The sequence below is a fragment of the Dicentrarchus labrax genome, unplaced genomic scaffold, assembly GCF_905237075.1.
Source record: "Dicentrarchus labrax unplaced genomic scaffold, dlabrax2021, whole genome shotgun sequence".
In the NCBI taxonomy this organism is placed as follows: Eukaryota; Metazoa; Chordata; class Actinopteri; family Moronidae; genus Dicentrarchus; species Dicentrarchus labrax.
The window spans coordinates 7,013,256-7,037,581 of NW_026136720.1; the positions used below are offsets into that span (position 1 = coordinate 7,013,256).

Consider the following 24,326-nt stretch of genomic DNA (forward strand, 5'->3'; position numbering starts at 1 on the left):
GAAGTGTAAGAACACACACACACACACACACACACACACACACACACACCTGTGAGCCCTGACCCCGAGGCTCAGGTGCAAGGTCAGCTCAATCATAATGATCAATGAACTGACAGAGACGGCAAGGTTACGGATTAGCGGTCAAGGTGGAGGAGAGCTGACCTGAGGAATGAACTGTGACATGCTGCTGCATCACAGGTGTTCATAGCACTGCCAGAATGTGACTGTGTCCGCAGGCCGGCGGGTAAAAGGGGAATGGTAATGACTTTCTATCCTGCTAATGGCTGCAGGTCGGAGTCACTCCATCAGTGTCATGAGATTAATCACATGACAAAAAGGGACTGAGGCACAGAGACAGTGTGGGAAAGTGTACAGAGGAGCGAGGAGAGCAACCACTGCCGGGTAGTAAGAGGGTTCAAATAATGTGGGGGTCCTTATAGTTGCGGTTCAGATGATCTTTTGATCCTATCACATGATCTTTATCAGCAAGTGGAGTTTTCCTAGTTGATAATGGGATTGTAGATGTTCATGTTTCCTTCTTCAGAGCACTTTAAGGACTGCTCTTCAATGTCTTCTAAAAAGTTGAGTGTTCAAACAGATAGCTGTAATGATATACGAGTTATTATGTTTGTACATAAGTATGATCATGCATGTGTTATGCCTTGCTGGAAGAAACAGAAAAGGTTCCCTAAGGCTACACAACATCTTCCCAAAACTCTAATAAACCTCTAAAAAGGAAAAGAATGTGGCTTTTCCTGGGAAGACTATGATAACCTTGGCACTGAGGCTAGAACACACACACACACACAGTGAAAGCGTGCTGATCTCCCAACTGCAGATAAAAAAAATTCTGAACATTTCTGAACCAAACCAAAACATTACCTACAGATTACAGTTCCAATGTAACACAACAGTGCGCAGGGTGGTTTGGCTTTTGAGAAACCAACATTCCTTTATTTACACACACACACACACACACACACACACACACACACACACACACACACACACGAGACAACAAAGGTATGAGAGCACTGCCACCTGCTGGCAAAAAATGTAGGTGTGCACAGTTTTCACAGCAGGTAAGTGACATCACATACAGCACCTTTTGAAATCTATAGAGCAGCAACCTGACTCTGGAGAGAGGTTTAGAGTCAATTTGAGCTTTTTTTTTTTCGAAGAAGAAAGATGAGAAACATCGCCATGAACAGTAACCACCCCTGGAAAAGGCCTCTCACTGCAGACATTGTCTGAAACTTACACAACCTCACAGCTAGACTGAGTTTTCCATTCCAGGTTTTATTATAAGGGTGTGGAGGCTGTGTGTGTGTGTGTGTGTGTGTGTGCGTGTGCGTGTGTGTGTGTGTGTGTGGGCGCACTCTTTTGACACTTGAAACCGAACCAGCACTATGCTGACGCTATAGACGCCAGCATCCTTTGACGACCATGAAACTTAATGAGTTACTTTCCACTACTGGTGTGGTGTGAGTGACATGAAGAACATAAAGAGAGCAAAATGCGCAAAAATGAAAATACACATGAAGCAACAGTATAGCAGTTATTCAGGGAAACCACTAAAGGAAGGAGAGAGGAGGTTTGGGGGCAAGAAGACGGGAGTTTGTGACGTTAAAGAAGAGGTGCAAGGAGATCTGTGGTCAAACATGTGCTACTGTTTGCGCAGGAGCACAAGAGGCAGTCTGTGAGTGAGCATGTGTGTGAGTAGAGAAGAAGGTGGAGGGGGGCTGGATAGAGGAGAAAGGTCGTCATGGAATACATGGATAGACGGAGGAAGCGGAGAGGAGGTGGCGGGAGAAGGGATTGGAATAGCGCCCATGTTTGCACAGGACATGCGTGTGTGTGTGTGTGTGTGTGTGTGTGTGTGTGTGTGTGTGTGTGTGTGTGTGTGTGTGTGTGTGTGTGTGTGGGGTACAGCATGATGGGGTGGGCCACGGGAATTAAGGGTGAACAGAGCTCTCATGGTCCATTTCATGGTCCTAAGAAGAAAAAAAAACAAAAAACAAAGAGCAATGCCAGTGTGGATTTCCAAGCCTGTCTGAGGGGAAGGGGCAATCAGCACAATGTACCATTCAACACTACTACAAAATAGGTGACAGCACAGTTAAGTTTTAAAGAAGTCTGAGAGGAGATGGGCCAGAACCAAAGCCCACGAAGACCGCACTGCAGGGACTGTTTGTGAGTCTGAAAAGCAAATGATGCAGACATAAAGAAGAGGGTGTTCATGCACACAGTTTGGGTGGCTGTCTGCTCTGAGGCCGTGCATGCCTGCCCTGATCCAGCTCATTAACTCCTAAGTGAAGCCATTTAACTCACAGATTTCCTATGCGTTTTCCCGGGAAACGTGGATGCATGTAATCTATAGCTCTTCCCAGAACAGACTCATACCGACACACACACAGAGAGAGAGGCTTAAATGTACAGAATGTTCCTTCAGTTGAGTAATTAGCACTGATGGCCTTGCAAACCAAACCTCACCAAAGTGGGGAATGAGTGACTGATCGATGTCGAGCAGACCTAGTTCGTTTCTGCTTGAGTGACTGTGCATGTTGACGTATTCTACATATTACTGTCTGCCTCAAACGGAGCGTGGCCAACGAAAATGAGGCAACTGTGTGAAAAATGTTTTAAATCTGTATTACATAAATACAGGCACAGCGTCACCCTGACGCCGATCTGAATCTAAATCAAAAGAAGCCATCGCGTCAGCAGAAATGCTAAACATTTAAAGACCAGCTGATACGATCAACATGCTGCCTAAAGAGCACAAGTCAAATCACATTAGTCGGCTTCTTAACACAAGCCAGTCTGTTTCCAGGTATGTTGCATAACTCGGCATTCTCTCTGCGCATGTGGCACAAACAATAACAAACGGAGACGAGAGATGAAAGGAGAGGTTTGGGGGACCCATTTACCAGGGGAAAGGTCTCCATTTCCTGCATCAGCAGACAGAACAACTCCATCAGACTGTCTGGCATGTGAACGAACAGCAATGTTGGTAGTTTGTTATTTCACCCTGAGCCAATGCACGGTTTGCTCTTTAACCCTGAGAACATGGAGCTAATCGGCCAGGTCTTAAACTTGCAGAGATTCAAATACTGATGAATGGTAATTTATGCTTTTTCACTGGCTGTTACAATCTCTGGCTGCTGTATTCTCCTGGAGATTTTAAAATGATATTTTTCAAAATGTGCCAATTTTTCATAGTATATCCAATGAAAAGTGTCTTTCCTAAGGTACATTTATCAGTTTCATATCTATTTGACACTTTTATTTCAGGTCAGCGTTTCCGTATTTTCAATTTTGTCGACAGTTTAAAAGTTCAAGTCATAACAAATTCTCCTTCTCATGCACAATTATTATTTTTGTGGGAAAATTAAACCAAAAAACTATTTATACCATTGACAGTTAGCTAGATGAACCTCATAATCTGTTAAACCTCATAAAAAACGTTCTGTTTTTGAGTTAATAAACGTGTAGAAATGTTGACTGGCATGGAAGGATGGCATTCATTTACAGGATTTACTTCTCATCCCCGGTGTTGGCTGGCCTTCCTACACTGTCATAATTTCCTTTGAATCTTCATCTCAGTGAATGACGTGGGCTTCTGAGAAAACACTCAGGGCCATGCACAATCTCATTAAATCTGTTCTCCACAGATGTGAGTGTGTGAACAGTATGTATCCATCAGCAAAAATGTGTTTTGTACAGTAGCCGCTATCTCGAGAGAACATCGCTGGAGTCGTCACAGCGGCAGAGGGTCTCTGAGATCAGCCAACTTACATCTGCTGCTCTGCTTATCACAACAACCGCACGGTTAAACTGAGAGAACAAGGACATTTCAGAGCTGGGAACAGCCAGTGTGCTTCCCTGCCCACACACACACAGACACACACACACACACACACACACACACACACACACACACACACACACACACACACACACACCGTGCATTTTAAAAATGAATTAGTGCTGCTTACGCATTCCGAGTACCACAGTTCACAGAGTAACAACTATTATAAAATACACTCACATAAATGATCTTTGCCCAAATTACAAACAGTCCATTCTGTTCTCTTCAAACAGGGATGACTCAGGGATGTGTGCAAACAGAAAATAACAGGTTTAAAAAGTTAAGAAAATAAGTGTCCAAGGGTTAGTTTACCCAAGAATCCTAAGAGGACAAAAAAAAGAGAGAAAGAAAACTGAATTAACATTCCCCTGATGACTAGACGAGATCTCGCCACCATTTGATAGCAGAGGAAACTCTGGTCCATTGTGTGAGTTTGATTAACACTCAGAGTGGGATGAAGGCGTAGGAAGCGGTCACACCCAAGATTGGGCAAAGAGGTGAAGAGAAGCATGAGAATGAAGGAGGCCAACAGATTAACAAACAAAAAACCAAGCTGGTGGAAAATGTGAGCAAGTCGGCGCTCCCCGTAGGATGATCTGGTGAGAGCACCTCAGTGCGTTTTAACCTCTTATCAGCTTAAAGGTGTTCAGAGCACCTAACTTAATAGGTGTGTGTGTGTGTGTGTGTGTGTGTGTGTGTGTGTGTGTGTGTGTGTGTGTGTGTGTGTGCGTGCGTGTCATGAAGCAACACCTCTCCTGCCCAGAGAGGAAGTGTGATGTCTCCAAGGAAGGCACTCGGAAGGGTAGACATGATTTCGCCACTAACGCCACCTTTCATGGACATCCACCCATAACAACAACAACAACAACAGTCACCAAACAGCAGCAGCTCAAAAACAAGAGGTAGTGATGGTTATCCCACAGCTAGTCCCATAACACAAAGCAGTGACAACACACACGGGCTGAGGGCTGAGATTAACTTTTTTTTTTTTTTTTTTTAGACAGATGATGTGTTCCACCCAAAGACTTGTTTTCCAGTAATTAGCAATGACAGCACATCATGTAGGGATGTCAGTAAATATCAGTCTCTCTGGGCTAATCAGGGGGAAAAACAGACACTGTTTACATGTTTGGCAGAGGGCAAAGGCAGAGCGGTGTTGTTAGGTAAGACACGGCGACAGCGTCACGTGTTTCTGCGTCGCGGCCACAACAGAGGAGAGGAAGGGGCGCAACAAGGGAGGGGAAGGGGGGATGCTCGGAAACAAAAGAGAAAAGGCAGCAAATGTTATGGAAATTCCTGGACAAAGCCACACATGTTTTGCGCCTTGAGGGCATTGCTGAGATGACAGTGAAACCACAGCGAAGCTCTGCCTCTTCGTCAGACATTGGCATGGATGAAAGGTTAGCGCATGTCAGTTCGCCGAGAGGGAAAAGGGAACACATGTACGCCATACTATGGAATCACACAAACAATGCTATTATGAGTACATACAAACATCCTCAGCAACACATATGCTACCAAACAAAAAGCGTGCCTGACGTATACAGATGGTGCATCAAAGAGCGAGGGATGGAAGTGGGCGGAGGCAGCTGCTGCCGGTGTCAGAATGGGAAAATAAAAGAGAGACAGAGAGAAAAGGAGACACAAGAGAGGTCAAATCAATAGATGTCCTTGGAGCAGCGAGAGCAGGCCCCTGCCGAACAAAGCTGCTGTTCTCCTCCGCCTCCGCCCCCCCACAGATGTATCACATCCTACAGTCAAAGATGAGCTGTGGTGAGTACAATATAATCTGATCCTTTTATGAGCAGATGAGATCAGTGGCTCTTAACACTTTGAAGCTGAACATGTGTGTGACTGTGTGTGTGTGTGTGTGTGTGTGACTGTCATCCCGCTAGGGGATTCAGGTGTAAACAAGCCTCTGATTGGCTGGAGTTAGAGGAGTAACTGGCTACCACCTGGGAAGATGAGCTTATGCAGTGACATCATTTCTCCTAGAGGGGGGTGGGGAAGGGGGTTGTTAGTGCAGTGTGCACATCTGTCTGCAACACAAAAGACTTAAACAACAGTAAAAAAATAATATATACCGCAATTAAATCCCATAACAGAAGGGTAGAATCAGAGGAGCTCCAGTGCTACAAAAGGGTATTTAAGGTTAATCCTTGTTTGGCCCGCAGTCTCCGAGTTCTGTAAGTGAACATAATAAATTAAGGTCACCTCAGAACACGCTGGAGTCAGCACTCTGCAGCTTCCCTTCTCGCTCCGGAGCTTCATCTTCGCCCAAAGCTACTCTGATTAAATATAGTCTCACAATATGCGTGTGTGATTCACCAATCTGAACATGACGTAGGTGGGATCCAGCTGTGCTTTTAAGGTGTGAAATATGACAGTCTGTACACAACAAAGTTGATTTCTGGAAGCCATTTAAATCTTTCCTTTCCTCGGTTTCCTCTCCGGTCTATCCTTGGTAACAGCGCCATGTCAGATGGTAGATAATTGAAACAAATGAGGGGGCACAGCTGCCAAAGGCACTGCAGCACAGAGGCAATTACACCGATATGCAGGCAAGTGTGTGTGTGTGTGTGTGTGTGTGTGTGTGTGTGTGTGTGTGTGTGAGTGTGTTTTAGTTCGAAACGGAGAGTGAAGAAGGAGGGCTTACCTACTTGCCAACCTTCTCCGTTCAATTAGGCTGCACTAGACCACCCCTCCCTCTCGCCTGGGACAAACTCGATAAACAGGAAGTGAGCCGTCTAGGCACTTCCTGTCTCCCTTCAAATGGGCCTCTTGTTCCCAGGGGCAGCACAGAGAAGCTGTGGGCTGCTGCTGCTGCCACCAATTTCCCTGCCACCTTTACAGCCCATACAAAGCCTCCCAGCCTGTTGTTTTGGTACTAAATTCTGTCTAACCCTTTTCCTGCCACCTGAACAACCTGCAAACTGAGCAAAACACAATGAAGCCATTATCCACTTGCCAATTGCGCCACCAAGCAGCTGTAATGAGTTTTTCCATGCCTACAGGGCATCTGCTGCCACACACAGACAACTTTTACTCTGCTATGCTGCATGTAGTATTTGTCTGATCAGCACTGATAAGGTGTTTTAAACATGCAGTGTTATTACCAGGCATGCTCTGGTTCCCTATTCTATTCTCCCTATTGTTTGCCTTCTTTTAGTTTCATACTTAAAGATCTTAGCTGCTGAATAACGATGAATTAAGTTGTTTCAGTAACAAAGAAGGTGCAGGGAGACTTAAATGCTTTTTTATTTAAGTGTGTGCATGAGTGCGTATGCGTGTGTGCTGACTGGGTGCATCTAAATGCGGAGGTGAGGTTAGTGCAAGGCCATCTCTTTCTCCTCCTCCTGAGCCAGCAGGACTAGGCTGCTCCTGAACACACACACACACACACACACACACACACACACACACACACACACACACACACACACACACACACACACACACACACACACACACACACACACACACACACACAGTGTCTGTGTTATGCAACTGTGAGGTGATGCATCTGTGTGAGGTCTGCACCTCCGCAGTGACTGGAGGGCAGGTGAAAATAGAGAAGGACAGTCAATGAAGTCAAGACTGACAGACGTCTATTATCTGCACTGTCCAGCCAGCGGCCCTCATTAAAAGTGTAATGTATAACAATATACAATATAATGTTAAGAACAAATTCTCGAGAACTAGGAGGAGGAAATCCAAAGATAAAGATAATGTAAAAAAAAAAACCTTACAAATGGAAGTTTTTCTGACCTGTGCTCATCTGAGTGCAGCCATTAGCCTGATGATGAGTAATAGGGAGTATCTAATATATCACTGATCCTACTGGTTGATTGTGGACAGCATGCCTCATTTGTTTAGGTGGAGTTTGGGTGGAGTAGTGTATGATAAACACAAGTTGGGTTATACAGAGTCAAAATTTTGTAGATTGACACTTGACCTAGAGTACTTTCCTAGATTTTCAACAGACCATCAAACCTTCATTTAAAAATGAAAGCTGCCTATCCTGCTGTTTAGTTAAGCATCTCAGTGTTTCAGTGTCTCAGCCAGAATGACAAAGCAACTCGAGTGTACAGTGCAACAGCCACAGACAATAATGCCATCCAATTCCTCCGGGTCAAAGCTTTTAATAGATAACGAATTCATGAGATTTCTTTGCACTAATCGCAGCTATAGCAGTCCATACCTTTTACTAAACTTTCCTCAAAGACCGGAGCATTTCGGGTTGATTCAACTCAACCCCAACTGAGTGACAGGCAGCCACGCGAGGAGGGAGTCTGCTGGGACGAGGGGAAGGAGTGCTGGGTTTGTTGGTGAAGAATAGTGTCCTTGTTGAGCTGCACGTCTGAGCTCTGTGGAAGCAGCCAGGCCTGCCAAAGATAGCCTAATGAGAGCCACATGGAAAACAGAACGGCGTGCTCTGCTAATACAACACACGCAGTACGATGATACACTCAGATGTATTGTTCCACCAAACACATTATAAAATCTACCAACTGATTCACTCGGAGCAAAACACACACACACACACACACACACACACACACACACACACACACACACACACACACACACACACACACACACACACACACACACACACACACACACACACACACACACACACACACACACACACACACACACACACACACACACACACACACACAAGCTTTTGTCATGTGATGGAGCCTCCAGGTCTGAATGTGCCTGCTTTCCAGCAACACGTCAACAACAATACATCATATGGGTACTGAAACATTAAACCTCATAACTGAGAGGAAAATTGGATTTTTCTATTTCATGGTGCAATTGTGTGTGGAGAAATGATGGCCACAACTTAAACCCTTGACGTTATTATGGGGGGGAAACACAGAACAGGCACAAAATTGACTAAAGCTGAATGAGAACTTGACCTGGGTTTCAACTCCGACTGTGGTACTTGCCTCTGGGACTGTGAATAGGCCCTGGAAAATGGATCCAGTGAGTTTGTGAGTGTGACAGCGAGAGTGTGTTCACATGTGATAATGAACACTTGCAGGGGCTACAGTGAGAGGATCCTAAATTGACTTTGAATAGTGTCACAAGGCATGAGACATGAGATTACAACAGTGTCACGACTCTAAAGACTCTTATACTATCCCCATTTCCATTACCAAAGAGTCTAGGCAAGGTCAAGAGATTCAAATACATGGAGGAATATTATATTTATTTTCAATGTTTTACTTATTGAGCATTTTAGGTAAACTGTTGGGCTGCTTAAACAAATCTTACATTTTGGGAAATACACTCAGCTACTTGCCACATTAGATGAGAAGACTGTAGCTGTCAGTAGCCAGCTTAATTTAAAATCTTGAAACGGGCCTAGTGAACACCTAGCCTAGTGATGTCCTAAGTAGGGTTGGGAAATATATTGGTGAATAAATCAGAAATCATCGGTTGTTGTTTTACACATCACCCAGCCCTCGCCCTAACACAATTCACCCACCAGCACCTCTAAAGTTTACTAATTAACACATTTGTGTAGCTGGTTCAATCCTCACAAAAATGTAAGTGTAAAATGTAAAAACAACCGGCAGTAACCTCCTAGTGTCTTCTCTTGCTCCCAACTGGCAAAAACATACATGAAAAGTAAAAAATACGAAGGCTGAGAAATGAAGGTCAATTCTGGCTTATTTTGCTTTTCGTCATACGACGACAGACTGTTCAATCGCTCCACAGGATGATCAACATTAGAGTTGACACCGTTTGACGTAGTGCTGGCTGGCAGGTTCTACTCCACACAATGCTACTGTTGAAAGCCGAAACACCGGAGCCCAAGGGACGCAGGGCTGGCCCGGGCCGAGGTCAACAAGGACCTGTTTGGATGGGTGTGCCTTCGAAAACACACATCAATCAAGCCATATAAGATCACCGCCAAGCCACCCGATTGGCTGATGGAGACGCCAATGGACAGGAAATACTAAAAATAGACTTGACGGCCCATTTTGGCTTAATGAGCCTGTGAGACATCAGTGCGTTGTCCAGGTCCCACCCCTGCCTTGATCATGACTGGGGGAAAAAAGAACTTAAGCAGTCCTGGCACAAGCTCTGCCTTCACAAGGCTTCTGTGTGTATTTAACCAAGACCTACAGTATATAACACATGTGCCTCACAGATACATGACACACACACATACACGCATAAACGGCAGGCTGTTATTCATACTAAGAGCAGCAGTGAAGTGTAAACAAAGTTCTGAATCACAGCGAGGCCTAATCTAATCCAGCTGTGCAGTGTGTGTCTGTGTTAAAGCTACAATTTTACCCTCACCATCAAAACGCTCCTTAGAGAACCAGAAAGTTAAATTTAGACTTTATACAGCAGTTGAGGCAGGCTCAGGGCTGGTTAACCTCACAACCACAAGAGAGGGGAACCAGATCCTTTCTGCTCCAACTGCCAGAGAGGCTAACCTAAATCATCTACCCTCTCTCTCAAGCACAATAACCGACTATAGGAGAGCCAGTAAGTCAGTCCGATTTTTAAATTACCGGCACAGGCTCTCCAACACATGAGAGCTGTTCCAAGTCTATATGAAGCAAAGAGAAAGTAAATTCAGGTGGAAACAAACAGAAAAAGAAGGTAAAGTCTGCTCAGCAAAAAACGAAAACAGAAAAAAAAAAAAAAACCAACATCCCTGCCCCCTTGTAAAGGAACACAGTGTCCAAACAAACAGTGCTGCACAGCCAAAGGGGGCACGCAGGAGGATGAGAGCAAAAGTTGGGCAAGCATGACTGAGTAGCTGACTTCTGGCCACACGCCATTTCATTCCAACTAATTTCTTAACAAAGCCTGCAACCAGCAACACAACTAACACTCCTCTCCCCTTCTTCTGTCAGCTATAGGGACTGGCTATGTGCCATGCCACCGCTGTCCCTCTGTCCTCAACTCCCTCCCCCTCTCTCCCCTCCCACAAGTCAAGAATACGCCGCGTGTCTGACTACAGCAGAATCGCTGCCTGCTACAGCAGCACTGTCCTCAAATGTCTCCTACAAAACCGCAGCAGCATAACAGAGGGGGTGAATGGGAAGGAGAGGGGGACAGAGGTGAGGGGGGGAGGTAGGTCAGATGGAAGAAGTTAATGAAGGTCTGAAAATGTAAGTTAAAGAATTTTTAAAAAGCCAAGCCTGATGTCAACAATAACAATCAGCAGCAACAACAGCAAAGAGGAAGGAAAAGGTCACGGAAAGGAAAAAAGAGTAACAGTGACTTGGTTAACTACCGATAGAAGAAGCAGTCGCAGCACACCAGAACCCCCATCCAGTCGTTGGTGAAGCAGAGCTGGGGTGACGAGGCTCCGACCCACAGCACCCTTCCTCCCCTTCACCTCCCAGTCTCCGCTCCTCTCTTGCAAACCCGGCTACAGGTGCAGCAGCTCCAGCATAGCACCTTGTGTAATCATGCAGCTACTGAATCGGCCTCTGACTTTAATGCAGGTTTTTCTTTCTACGCAGGACGGACAGACGGATGGACTGGCCGACGGAGGCCTTTCAGAGAGTCAACCCAACAAACACGGCGAAATTCACTTTCAAAACAAAAACAAAAGAAATCACAAAACCAGACACACTTCTCTGAGCATGTTTCTCTTTCTCTCTCCTGTCCAACTACTGCAACTGCCTGCCTCACTTTCACTCTCTCTCTCCCTCTCCCTCTCCCTCTCTCTCTCTCTCTCTCCCTCCCTCTCTGCCTCTCTCTTTCTCTCTCTCTCGTTCACTTTGCTGGCTCTCACTTGAAAGGCGGGAAGATTAGCTTGGCAAACAGAGTCCCATAAACAAACTGCTGACTGCTGGGCAGCACAGGGTGGACTGCAGAGGAGAAAAGAGAGAGCGAGATGGACACAGTGAGAGACACAGTGAGAGAGAGAGAGAGAGAGAGAGAGAGAGAGAGAGAGAGAGAGAGAGAGAGAGAGAGAGAGAGAGAGAGAGAACAATCCCTGGGAGGCAGAAATCTCAGCGATCTGTATACATCCTAAACAAGGGCTAAACATCCTATCTCCACCCATCGCTCACACAGACCAAACACGCTCTGTTTGCTAAATCCGAGTCGGAGCCAAATCCTGTCAAACCTCTCTGGAAAGTTAATCAGTGCAGCGAGCTGACAGCCTCTACATGCATTTTGCACATGGAGGGATAACGTGACCATGTTAAACACAGCAGACGGCTAACTGTCAACTCTTAAGTAAACACCGAGGAGAGGCTAAACGAGCGAATGAACATGCGGCACGGGATGTACACCGTTTCGCGCACGTATACAACAACTGTGACTCTTCATTCACACAAATGATGCAGCAGTACCGGGTGGGAGGGGCTAGCGCAGAGACAAGCCCCCAGGAAGCGAGCCAATCACTGCAGAGTCCTGTTGTTATGGTGTGGGCAAATAAGGTGAAGGACACAGAGTGAATTATGGGCTTCGTTACATCTCTTCCCCCTGCATTCGTTCAATAAGAGCAATCACTTTCTTTTGCCCTCTGCTAGTCACTTCCTTCTTTACAGATCAAAACACACGGGCAGACAACGCACGCGAGGGCTGCAGTGGTCAGGTGGCGTGTGATGCTGTAATCGAAAGCTGCAGTCAGCGGCGGACTCGACAGACACCAGCACAGGATTAACCGACCATGACGAAGGCAGCCGACACCACTGAGGCTCAATGTCAAACGGGCTGACTCTGCTCTGTTCAGAGAAAACAAATGACTGCAGCCCGTGAGGAAAAAAAGAACGACAGAGGCAGAGGCGACAGTCACCTTCGGATGACGGCAGTTATGTAGCAACCGCAGGGAATGGTTCTGTTCTTATTCTGTCACCAACTTATCAAAGAGCTCCTTTAACAGTGATGGATTTAAGGAGCCAGAGCTGGCAGATATTTCCACCCAACCCCGCTGCACACAAACTTCAGACGACACAGCAGGGCAACGCTGCACGTCCTCCCTCTCCTACTTCTTTCTGAGATAAAAAGATGACAAAGACAAACTGCAGCAGCCCGGGCGAAGCATTTTTTCACATCCCATGACGTCACCCCTCCCTCCCTCCTCAAATACCACCACCACCTCCTCCTCCTCCTCCTCCTCCTCCTCCTCCTCCTCCCTGGAGGCCTGTCACCAGGAGCTGCAGCTAAAAGGCCTCCTCTTTCACTGCTTAATTACCTCATCCCTCTCACCTGCACACACACACACACACACACACACAGATGTGAATGCACACACACAAAGGAAGGAAGGGGGGGGGGGTGATAGTCATACGCACTTTTCTTGCACACGCTTCCTAAGTGAGATCAGAAAGGCGAGGAAGAGAGGAGGGGGTACGGGGCGATAACATGGTTCTCACATTGTTCCGCCTGTGTGGGTGTTTGGCTCTCATTAGCTGCCTTTGTGTTTCGGTACCTAAAAGTCAGGATGTGGGTTTTGTGTGTGTCAAGTACAGCAGAATGCCATTTGCCCTTCTACAAGGCAAAGAGGAAAAGGAGTGCCGGTGGAAAAGTGTAAGAAGTGAAACTGCCATTAAATCAACTGTCGCTTTCTTCACGTGTCCGTGTGTGTGTGTGTGTGTGTGTGCCTGTGTACTTCCTCCAACTTTGGGGCCTTATCACAAAATCCAGACAAACAATAAAAGCAAGACATCCGCTCTAACGGTTATATGGGCTGAATTCAAGAAAGCTTTGTGACTTGGTGGGCAGACAGCAGCGAGACAAAGAAAGAATTTTTCCTATAAACTTGTGACTTGGAGAGATAACACAATAAAGAGAGAGAGAGAGAGAGAGAGAGAGAGAGAGAGAGAGACTGAACCCCTCAGCAGGGGAAAGACCCGACTCGTGACCGGGTTTAGAAACACCAGGATATGAATAGAGGCTGTTGCAATCATGTCATGAGAAAGTGGGTTAAGGGGGGGAAAGAGAGGCGCACGCACACACGCGCACACACACACATCATTCACCCTGCAACACACATACAAAGTTGCTAGGGGTGATGGGACAGCAAGGGGGGGGATTTGTGTGGAGGGGAAGGAGGGAGAAAGATAAAGACAAGGGGAGAGATCATTTTGCTCTTTTCCTAAATGCAAGAAAGGAAACAAAAGAAGGAGCCCCCCCCAACGTCCTTAAAGTGAGTCAGACAGGTTTTTCATCCAGTCTCACAGACTGAACTACACGTGGGCGCCACACTGGTGAAACGGGGGACCCTTGACTTGAATTGACATATTATCAAAGCCCGATGAGGCATCATCCTGTGTCGGGGGGGGGCAGAGGCAATATACTGTAGATTTGCTATTATAAATAACTGCATGTTCAAGTCCAATCACAATAAAATAGCTCGCCTCCAACGGTGGCAGTTGCAGTTTGTGTGCAGAATATTGCATTAAACATATATATATATATATATATAAACATATAAAGCCCTCCATTGGTACTGTTGAAGATATGGTAGGAGACATATCACCATAAACACTATAAAGCCAGTATGAGCAGCACTGTAAGCCTCCATGGAAATACACACCGAGAAAGTGAACTGATTTATGAGCTCAGCATACAACAAAACGTGCTGTCCTCCCCTACCCTCCCTCCCTCCCTCCCTCCCTCCACCACCTCTCCATATGGATAACACATTAATAAGTTACCGCTGCTCACGTTACACCAGCCTCTTACCTATTTAGCGTATAGGACCCGTTCCTTTTAAACCTCATCCTGGACGACAGGAAGCGGATGAAGAAATCCAGAATTGACGGCGTTTCAAGCTTTTCTGTCGCACCCCGAAAGAAACAAACCTCTCTCTTTCTCTCCCCCTCTCTCTCTCTCTCTCTCTGTGGACGGCTGCAGAACAAACAAACGCGGAACAATACGGAGTTGCTCCTTGCAGTCTTCTCTCACTCCTCCAACACCTTTCTCTTTATCTTTTCTACGGTTCTTCCCAGACCTCCCCTCTTTCCTTCTCCTCCTCCTCCTCTGGTCCCCCCCCCTCTCGGTTTAGTTTCCGTTGGGGCAGGGTTAACGAGTCTTTTTCAGACTGCAGTCGTTTCGCTTAAAACAAGAAACAACAAGCCCGTATCGGCGACATGCGTGCGGCGCGGAGCGATACAAGTTGAAGTGGGGGGAAGAGAGAGATAAATAAATCTCGTGATATTAACACAGAGTCTGGTGGAGGCTTTGTGTCCACACAGCCTCGCTGACGTAAATCACCGCGTTTTAACCCCCCCCCTCATACAAAAAAAATGTGAAGCTTTTCTTTCACTGTCCACACCTACATCCCCTCCTCCGACCTCCGGCTCGGTTCGGCGACATAAAACCGAACTAAAAGCAACACAAAAACACACATTTACAAGCCGGTGATGCCTTTTATGAAGAATGGTTATCGATGCGAGCCAGTTTCCTTCTCTCCATTCATAGTCCTGAGGAGGCTCTCGTGTTTCAACAGCGTTTCCTATCTGAGGAGCTATATATATGTACACACACACACACACACACATCTATATTCCTCCATATGCTGAACACAAACCAGACTCCTCCACCCCAACGCAGCTCTTGTCAACGCCTGCGGGGTGAGACAGATTTGAGGCTAAGAATAGGTCTGAGGATCCATTAATGCCATTTAAATCCAAAGTAGCCCTTCCAAGTATATATGTGTGTGTGTGTGTCTTTCCAATGGACACACATGTGCTCACTTTACACCCCATGAAGCTGGTAAACAAGCCTAAACTCCAGGGGAATTAATTAGCAAATACACTGCTGGATTAAAGTAGGATGGATTATAAAATGATGTGGTTTAATAAAGAAAGAAATAATGGCTTCCTGGGAGTTATACGTTTGATACTTCAAAATAATTGTACAGGTGATTGTTTGCCTGGTAATGATGATACAACTGGCGGTCTACCTACTTAATCTGCCACTACTGGACCAATGAACTCCTGACCTCACTCCAGGTGCTTACTGTGAGGACAATGGTCAAGAGACTAATAACAATGGACCATAATCACTGGCTGGCTAGTGAGCAATATCCGTGCTATGCAGCATTTTCAGCATCCTCTCTGACAAACACTGTGAGGACTGACAATGAAATGAGTTGCAGGAATGTTAAAATGTGGAGTAAATGACAGGAAGAATAACTCCAAGTGACTTTGAGCAGACACAGAGGTGACGCTGGAATTGCTTTACAATGATAAAGTGTGATTTTTATCGCCGCACCCAGCTGCCTCCCTCCAGCTAGCCTCAGGACAAGTGTGTATGCAATGCCCCCGGGGAGAGGGGGTTGCAAGCTGCCTGCGCTGGATGTGTGTACACTAGAGGCAGCTATGTCCAAAGCTCTTGTTTTGTCAAGTTTGGATTTGTATGGTACGGGATTAAAAAAAAAAAAAAGTTGGTGCAGAAGACCTGGAGAAGAGAAAAGATAGATGGATGGGGAGAAAGGGAGAGTGGGAATATGTTGAGGAGAGGGCCAGACCACAAAGAGTGAAAAATGGAAAGACCAGATGTGCTTTTCTTACAGCCAGTTGAGGAAGCCCTGGGAAAAGGAGAAAGACGTGCAACAAGGGTCCCAAACTAATAATGTTAAAAAGATAATGTTTATGGTTACATGTAATATGTTTTAGTAGCTTGAACTTGTCAAGACACCCCCTAAAATTAAGTTTTTAGAACTTTTTACGAAGCTATCTGGAAGGTAAAAGGAACAACTTTCTACTGACAGCACTAAAACTACAAATCATCTCCATAATGCTAACAACAGAGATTAATTAAACGGATCTCAGCTCATCTAAGCGTGAACATCCAGTTCAAAGAATCCTGAGAACACCATGTCCACCAAAAAAAAAAAAAAAAACTAATAATAAAATAAAATGTCTCATTAACTTTTGTGTGTATAGGTCTGGAGGGATTAAAGCAGAGAGAAGCTCAAAATGATGAATCCAGGCAAGCGGTAAGTTTAAGAGCATTCAGGGTTATTCAGCATTACATCATGGGAGTGCGGTGCAGAGAGTGTGTGTGTGTGTGTGTGTGTGATTCCTCTACTCCCGCAAAAGCACTCAGGGTTGGTTTCAATGGCTCCAAGCTCGTTTATTACAGTAAGAGCAGCCTGGCACCAGAACTGCTGATCAATCGCACCGCCGCCGCTGCTGCTGCTGCTCAGTTAGTCACTGCAGAGTTACACAACAGCCACTGGAGGGGGGAGAGGAGGAGGAGGAGGAGGAGGAGGAGGAGGAGGAGGAGGAGGAAGATGATGGGAGTTCAGGAGGAGGAAGAGGACTATGGGAGGAAGAGGGTTAACAGAAGATGAGAAGATTGGAGTAGAGGAGTCAAAAAAGGGAGGAAGGCAAAGAAGATGAACACTGCATACCAGAGGCACAATTAGCCTGAGCTTTATTGATGCAGTTCAAACACCCCCCCCCCCCCCCTTCTCTCCTCCTATTCAGTCTCAATCCATTCCTCCTTCCTGCACCTTAACTGCCCCTTGATTTTATTGCTCCTTTTGCAGCCCCTTCATTAAGGTAATTTGAGTTAATTTCTTGCTTCTTTCGCAATCCTTTTTCTATTCAAGTCTCTTTCTCCATGCATCATGAGCCCCCCGTGTCCACCCCTCTTTATCTTCTCCCCTTCTGTCGTCCATCCAGCTCATTCCTCCTACCGGTGCACGAACGATGTGAACTTTAAGTGCGTGTCCGTGCATACTAATGGAACACTTCTAAGGAGGCAGCTGCAGATTTCCTGCGAAGGTGTTGATATGAAGAATAAAATACTCTTAAACTCTTTTCTTTGCCTCGTTCCCAGTGACAGGGAAGCTTCCAAAAAACAGTCATCGCTGGCTGAAGTGTGGCTGTGGAATAGCCCAGGCCCCTCCACTCCTACACACGCTTTCCAGGAATACATTGCACAGAGTCAAAACGCTGGACCGCAGTGCACAAAGACACACAAATGAACACACACACACACACACACTCTACTGTGGCTCCAGCAACTTGAGTTCATGCATGAGAGGAGAGCTTTAGAGAGACCATGTCACTGCATGCGCCAAGTTCCCCAGCACAGAGGTGATACTGACAGAAAGCACACACACACACACACACACCACACACACACACACACACACACACACACACACACACACACATTTGCTGTAATATCAAAAAACAGAAGAAAAGATTAATCTTACAAAACCATGTGTGTATTACGCAATTTCATTTACATAGAACCTTGCTGCCAAGTACCAAGAACGTACTGTTTCTCTCACTCGCACACCCTAAATATGTCTGAGCACACACAAACAAACACACACTGAGCACAGTTAGAGGTATATGTATGCTGGGGCCAGTCCAAGGGGAGCAGTATGAAAGGGCCTATATATACGGCCAGGCTGGGCGACGCCAGGAGTCGGTCAGTCTGTCTGTGTGTGTCCGTCCGTCACATACAGCCTGGCCTATATTGAGGGGACGCCAGCATAACTCACGTTTCAGAGTTAACCTCAGTGAATCTGAGTGTATAAAAGCTCATAACATTAGAGTTAATTAAGTGTGAAATAAGGATGATGTTGACATTTTCTCAAATGTCTCCTGGTTGCCCCTCCAAAGGCAAATGTTATGTCTGGGTATTTCTGGGCTCTGCACCCAATCAGTATTATCTTTCTATAACTAGACAGCCTTGGTTTTAAATTTAAATTCCAGGAAATGAAATGCAACCTTACCCATGCACTGATCACTGCTCAGGCATTTTGAGAATGTGAAGTTCAGTGCTGGCTTTGGAAAACCATCCAAGTTGTAAAAGAAAAAGAAAAAAAGTACCTTTTTATGCTTTAATTTAAAGACGCTATGTTAATGTCCTTTAGAGCTGAAATGATTAGTTTATTTATAGATTAGTAGATCAACAGAAAATTAACTATCTGCAACTATTTTTGACAACTGATTAATCATTAAAAGGTCCAGTGTGTAGGATTTAGTGGCATCTAGTGGTGTAGTTGCAGATTACAACCCCCTCGCTTCACTTTCCACTTCCAAGCATGAAGGAGAAACTATGGTGGCTGCGAAATTTGCAATAAACACGAATGGCCCTATCTAGACCCACTGTAGAAACAGTGGACGACGAACCGCAGCATCTGTAAATAAAACGGTTCAGTAAAAGGTAACAAAAACACAACGTTCAGGTGATTGTAGATCTATATCTGATGAAAACGTTAAGCATATTATTCTCCATTTCTGCCCATAGATCATTGTAAATGTTACACACTGGACCAAATTCACTTCTTTTATCCTCTCAAATGTTAGTGTTTGCAGATTTTCTTAGCCTTCTATGATTGTAAACTTGAATATATATTCATGTTTTGGACTGTTGGTCTGACAGAATATGGAAGATCTATGGATTTTACAATATTAGACAATGAAAATAAAACTTTTTTTCTTCAGAGTTTGCATTTAAGGAGCCTGGAGGGAGTTAACTTTATGAATTAAAAAATAAAAACAAGCTGGGCATTTTATAGGATGATTAGTGTATTTTTAATCTACAACATATTTAGGTTTAACTACTTTTAGTTCAACAAAATAATTAAATGAAACAAAAAGGGTTCATTATTAAATCCTGGCAGTGTGGAGACTATTTAGACTTTTATGTGTAATTTCCTTGTGTAATTCTGATTGTTTTTTGGCTATATGCCTCTCAAATTAAAAAATCATTCATTGTTTGAACTGTGAGCACTTTCCACATCCATCCTGTGACCAGGGAGTCATGATGGACACTGCTTTGTCTTATGGGCTCACATATCAAACCAGAGGTGAAGCACTGACATGGGGAGCTGCTGAGGATGGTGGGACAATGATGCCACCTACTGTTAACCAGAAATATTGCACCAACGGAGTGGAAAAAACAGAATAGCATCTCCACTTTCTCATTCTTTCTCTGAGGGGCTGCTGTGCTAAGTGAGTTGTGCTGATGGCTGACAAGCAGCGATGAGAGAAAGGCAGCAGGGCCGGGCTGATAACCTGCAGGCAGAGGTATAGGCAGTCACTGATGTCCTGTTGACTGGTATGCAGTCTGGTATTGCTGGCATGTGAATAAAGGCTTTGCACCAGTGATGGAAGGGAGCTGAGGATAGAAGATTAAAAAAAGATGAAAGAAAAAGACACGGGAAGGGAGGAGAAGGAAAGCAGCGCTGAAGCCACAGTGACGTGTGGCATTGCCGGTATGTGAAAGACATTGAGGGCACGTTAAGAATGGAGGGAGACGAGGAGGAGAGGCCTGTGGTGGCAACAAAACCACTAGGGCGACTTGTTGGCTCTCTGAGCACCCAGAGGATCCTTTGTGGAGAAAATGTACAATTTTAAGAACACATTTAAAAGCTTCTGGGGCTTTTTCCTCAAAGCATAGCCTTCAGTGAAGAAAAATAAATCCCGGAGAGAGGTTTTACATTAATGGGAAACCTTAAAAACTTAAGACGAGAGGATGGGATGAAGGCATAAACCATCAGTGTGTCCTTTAGCATCGAATGACTGCAGCGGGCAGCCACTGAAAAATCATTTGAATATCCAAATATTCAGACCCGGGTTTTGGATAAACACAAATGACCTCCTAACCTTCACTTGAAAATAAAAAAATAAAGTAAATTAAAAAGAGAGTGTGCCTCAGCGCAGAGAAGAACAAAACTATTGATTGCTGTGTGTGCCTCTGGCTGGTGGTGGACTGGTACTGCTGGTCTAATACTGCAGCCGCTTGATACAGTCATGTGATACTGGACTGGAAAGAGCCGACGGAGCCCGATGCACACTGGGAAGGCCTGCAAGCCATGATTATGCAACATCAAGATCTGATTTCATGCTCATTGGATCTCTCTCTCTCTCTCTTTCTCTCTCTCTATTCCCCCTCCTATTCTTCCCGTTTCTCTTCTTCCGAACTCTTTCTACTTTTATCAGCATTTCTCTTTATGCCTCCTACATCTCTTTTCTTTTTGAAAATGCTTCCTGTCTTGTCCACACACACACACACACACACACACACACACACACACACACACACACACACACACACACACACACACACACACACACACACACACACAGGGTTGAATACACACCACCCTCGCTTGGAAAACAGTGAACTGATATGACCTGCTAAAATCAATATGATTGATCAAACAAAGTTACACAACTGCTGACAGGTACGCATTTTCTCCCCAGTCAGTTGCAGGCTCCCGCCTGCTGGACGGTCATGTGAAGTGGACGTGTGCTGCCCTCTTGTGGTAAACAGACACCACATTCATTTTACAAGCAAACCATCAATTCTCCTTGAAGTCAGTTTTGAGAGCTGCAACACACAGACAACAGCGTGCATTTCAGATGAAGAAGACTGAGAGGTCCTGAGCTGGGGCTGTGGTGTTAATGGCTAAGAGACAAGATGAAAGAGTGTAAAAAAAAAAAAAATAGAGCCTGGCAAGCTGGTCAAACCAGAACAGCTAAGAAGAGTCTACAGGCTGTTAGAGCAGGGCAGGGCAGAGGATCGGGCAGCCACATGTTTACTAACCACAGAGAGACTGAACATGTGGGAAAAAGAAACACAGTTCCTTAAGATGTCTATCACAAGGCCCCAAAACACACCAGGAAAGGTCAAGGACATTTCAGTAATGTTCAAGGTCATTTTTGTGTCATTTGATTTATCTGCTTTAATCAAAACAGAGGCTATCCTTCCTGGGGTCCGAGCACAAACCATAACTTTCAAAGTCTTATTTAGTGATTTCACACAGGGCTGATTGTTTTACTCAGTGTTAAAATGGTGGCCAATCAATGCATATCTCCATCAGAGGTTCACAGAGGGGTATTAATAGATTTGGTAGTTTTATTATTTATTTATTATTATTTCAGGCTCATTCAGAGAAATACACAGACTTTTAACACTTTAAAAACTGACAACCAGCAAATGACCTTGTGGATGCAGACAGACTGAATTAAGGTCCGTAACTGATTTTGGCTGGATTATTTTATTCCTTATCATGTATAAATTCAACATCTTTAGTGCCCTAGGTGGTACTATTTAAACTTTTTATTGCAGCTAAGTCAAAGAAAAACAAAGTAATGAATCACAATGAACTGTAATCTAGAAACTGCAACAATGTGTGACTTATCAGAAATGCAACCGCTTCACTATCACTGTAACCAAAACATCCTAAAACTGAACTTTCTGGGGTCATATCCTCAAATGTCAGATGCAGAAAAAAACAACAACACAACAAACATTTTAGATCAATTTCTCTACTATTTGTACAGCAGTGTTAACGTGATCCACCCTGATCCGCATTACCAAACACTGAGCTGTGAGCTGAACCTGACGGCAAATTCAAAAGATAGGAAAATGTGCAGTGACGTTCCTTTTAATGTATTCAAATCTTCAGACTTGTGACAATACGCCACAGAAAAGCGTGCTCGAACACACTGAGCATGTCCCTGCAGCTCTGAGCTGATACTAAAAAACACCGTAGCCAGGTAGCTAACCGCCACAGTGGAAACGGTTCCCTATCTCCACACACACACACACACACACACACACACACACACACACTGCTGAAGTGTGCACTCCACAGCTGCCAGCAGTTATGTAACAGCTGTTGTGTGCAGCGGTGTGTGCGCGAAAGTGTACATTATCCAGTCCCTGCACAGTCTTTGAAGACACCAGTGACCTCTAACAACCTTTGCCCACAGCTGCTCACCTTTCAGCTGCTTAGAGACTCACTTCCGATAGATAACTCTAATGTACCAGCTTCAGTGAAGGTCTCACTGTATTGCAAGGCAAGAGGAAGCCATATGGCCAGGTCAGTTGCTCCGAGCAAAGAAGCAGCACAATGAAGAATTTATGTGTGTTATGAAAGTTTCTGGGACAGACAGGATGTAAACTGTGATCAATGTCGGCAGCTATGGAGATCTTTGTATATTTCCTGGTATTTTTATCATTCCTGTTGATAACTGCTCAAACATGGCACTTTCCCAGAGGCCACTTCATTACACTGTCGAATTAACACATATAAAATACTGCAGAAGACACAAACGCTTACTACTGATATTCAGGCATGCAGTGCAGCTGCACAGAGCCAGAGTGGTATTCACAGCAGAGGGGACACGTCGACTAAGCGAGACGGAGGAGACCGAAAGACTGAGAAAGACACGTGCGGCTAGAGACGCCACTCACGTTGCCGCTTTCTGATAAACCGAGCAGAGTGACAGACGCCCAGCTGGACCCTGCATGAGGTAAGCAGAGCTTCCTGTGTTTGTGCATCTCACTGTTTGCTTTCCTCTTCGGCGCAACGAGTGACGAAGACTTCCTGCGAGCTCCTGCTCCAGACTCCCAGGCTTGGGGGAGAGGCAGAACAATGAGGAGGAAAGGAGAGCTCGTTACAGTACAGGGTGGGGCAGAGAGGGAGGTAAAGGCATAACACACACACACACACACACACACACACACACACACACACACACACACACACACACACACACACACACACACACACACACACACACACACACACACACACACACACACACACACACACACACACACACACACACACACACAAGCCCAACACGAGGCCATATGCAAACAGAGGCACGGATACAGGTGTAAATGAGGACACACACCCAGGCCAAACAAGCTAACATGCAGCCACAGCACAGATAACCGGAATTAAATCAGGTATGACGTTAAAACAGGGGGAAGGACCGAGACCACAAAAAGACAGATATCAAACCAAGACTTATGACCTGTCACCCTGCACCAAACCTCAATTAATGCAACAAGGCTAAAATTATCATTAACACGAAAGAGTCACCACCACCACCACCACCTCAACAAGGCTGCAAAAAATACCCCTCAGTTAGGAGAAACGTCCCATCTGCACGCACTGCATTTCTGCCCCCCCTCTCTGGCCCTGAGCGACACATGAACTCACCAGAGCGGACCAAAACCCCTGACCTACTGTTCCTCTATGAGAGGAAACGGATGTGGGGAATGTCTCTCACTCGCTCTCATTCTCTCTCGCTCACACACGAAACAAACGTGCAAATTGACACATCATCCAGCGGATGAAACAGCTTACAGAGCGGATATCCAGAACCACCAGAGTTTGAACTCATATAGCCTCATCCAGAGCCATAGATACACCGTTACCATTCCTATGTCGCTCTCGTCAAACGCTGGCTTTTGAAGTAGAGTCAAGAAGGTCACAACGGCTCCGTATTGAAAGTGTTGGAAGGAATCTGATGATTAATGAGCATTTCACCTATCTTGGCCTCCTGGCTTTGGCTTTGGGAGTACAAATGTATAACAGAAAGCCTGCGGTACTTCCTGGAGCATGGTTTTTGAATGACATGGGCATTTATCAGGCAAGGGAAGACAAATGAAAGAGTTGCATAATGGGAAATGTAGGATCCAGTGTTTGTTTGATGCTTACTGTGGACTAAAAGCT

At 45.3% G+C, this 24,326-nt stretch overlaps 1 protein-coding gene across 3 annotated transcripts in view; it reads right to left on the minus strand.

Annotated features, from left to right (window-relative positions):
* The window catches only part of mob2a (MOB kinase activator 2a), a 61,344-nt gene that overhangs the window by 21,380 nt on the left and 15,638 nt on the right, over positions 1–24,326 (minus strand). Inside the window, exon 1 of one of the 3 annotated variants that reach the window (XM_051380759.1) lies at positions 14,558–14,830. The exons of 1 other annotated variant lie outside the window; for it this stretch is intronic. In XM_051380759.1, the coding sequence (XP_051236719.1) occupies positions 14,558–14,595 (38 nt within the window). In that variant the 5' untranslated portion in view covers positions 14,596–14,830. Of the gene's footprint in view, positions 1–11,147; positions 11,534–14,557; positions 14,831–24,326 lie in introns of those variants that run through there. One more of the 3 variants, XM_051380761.1, reaches the window with a different exon arrangement.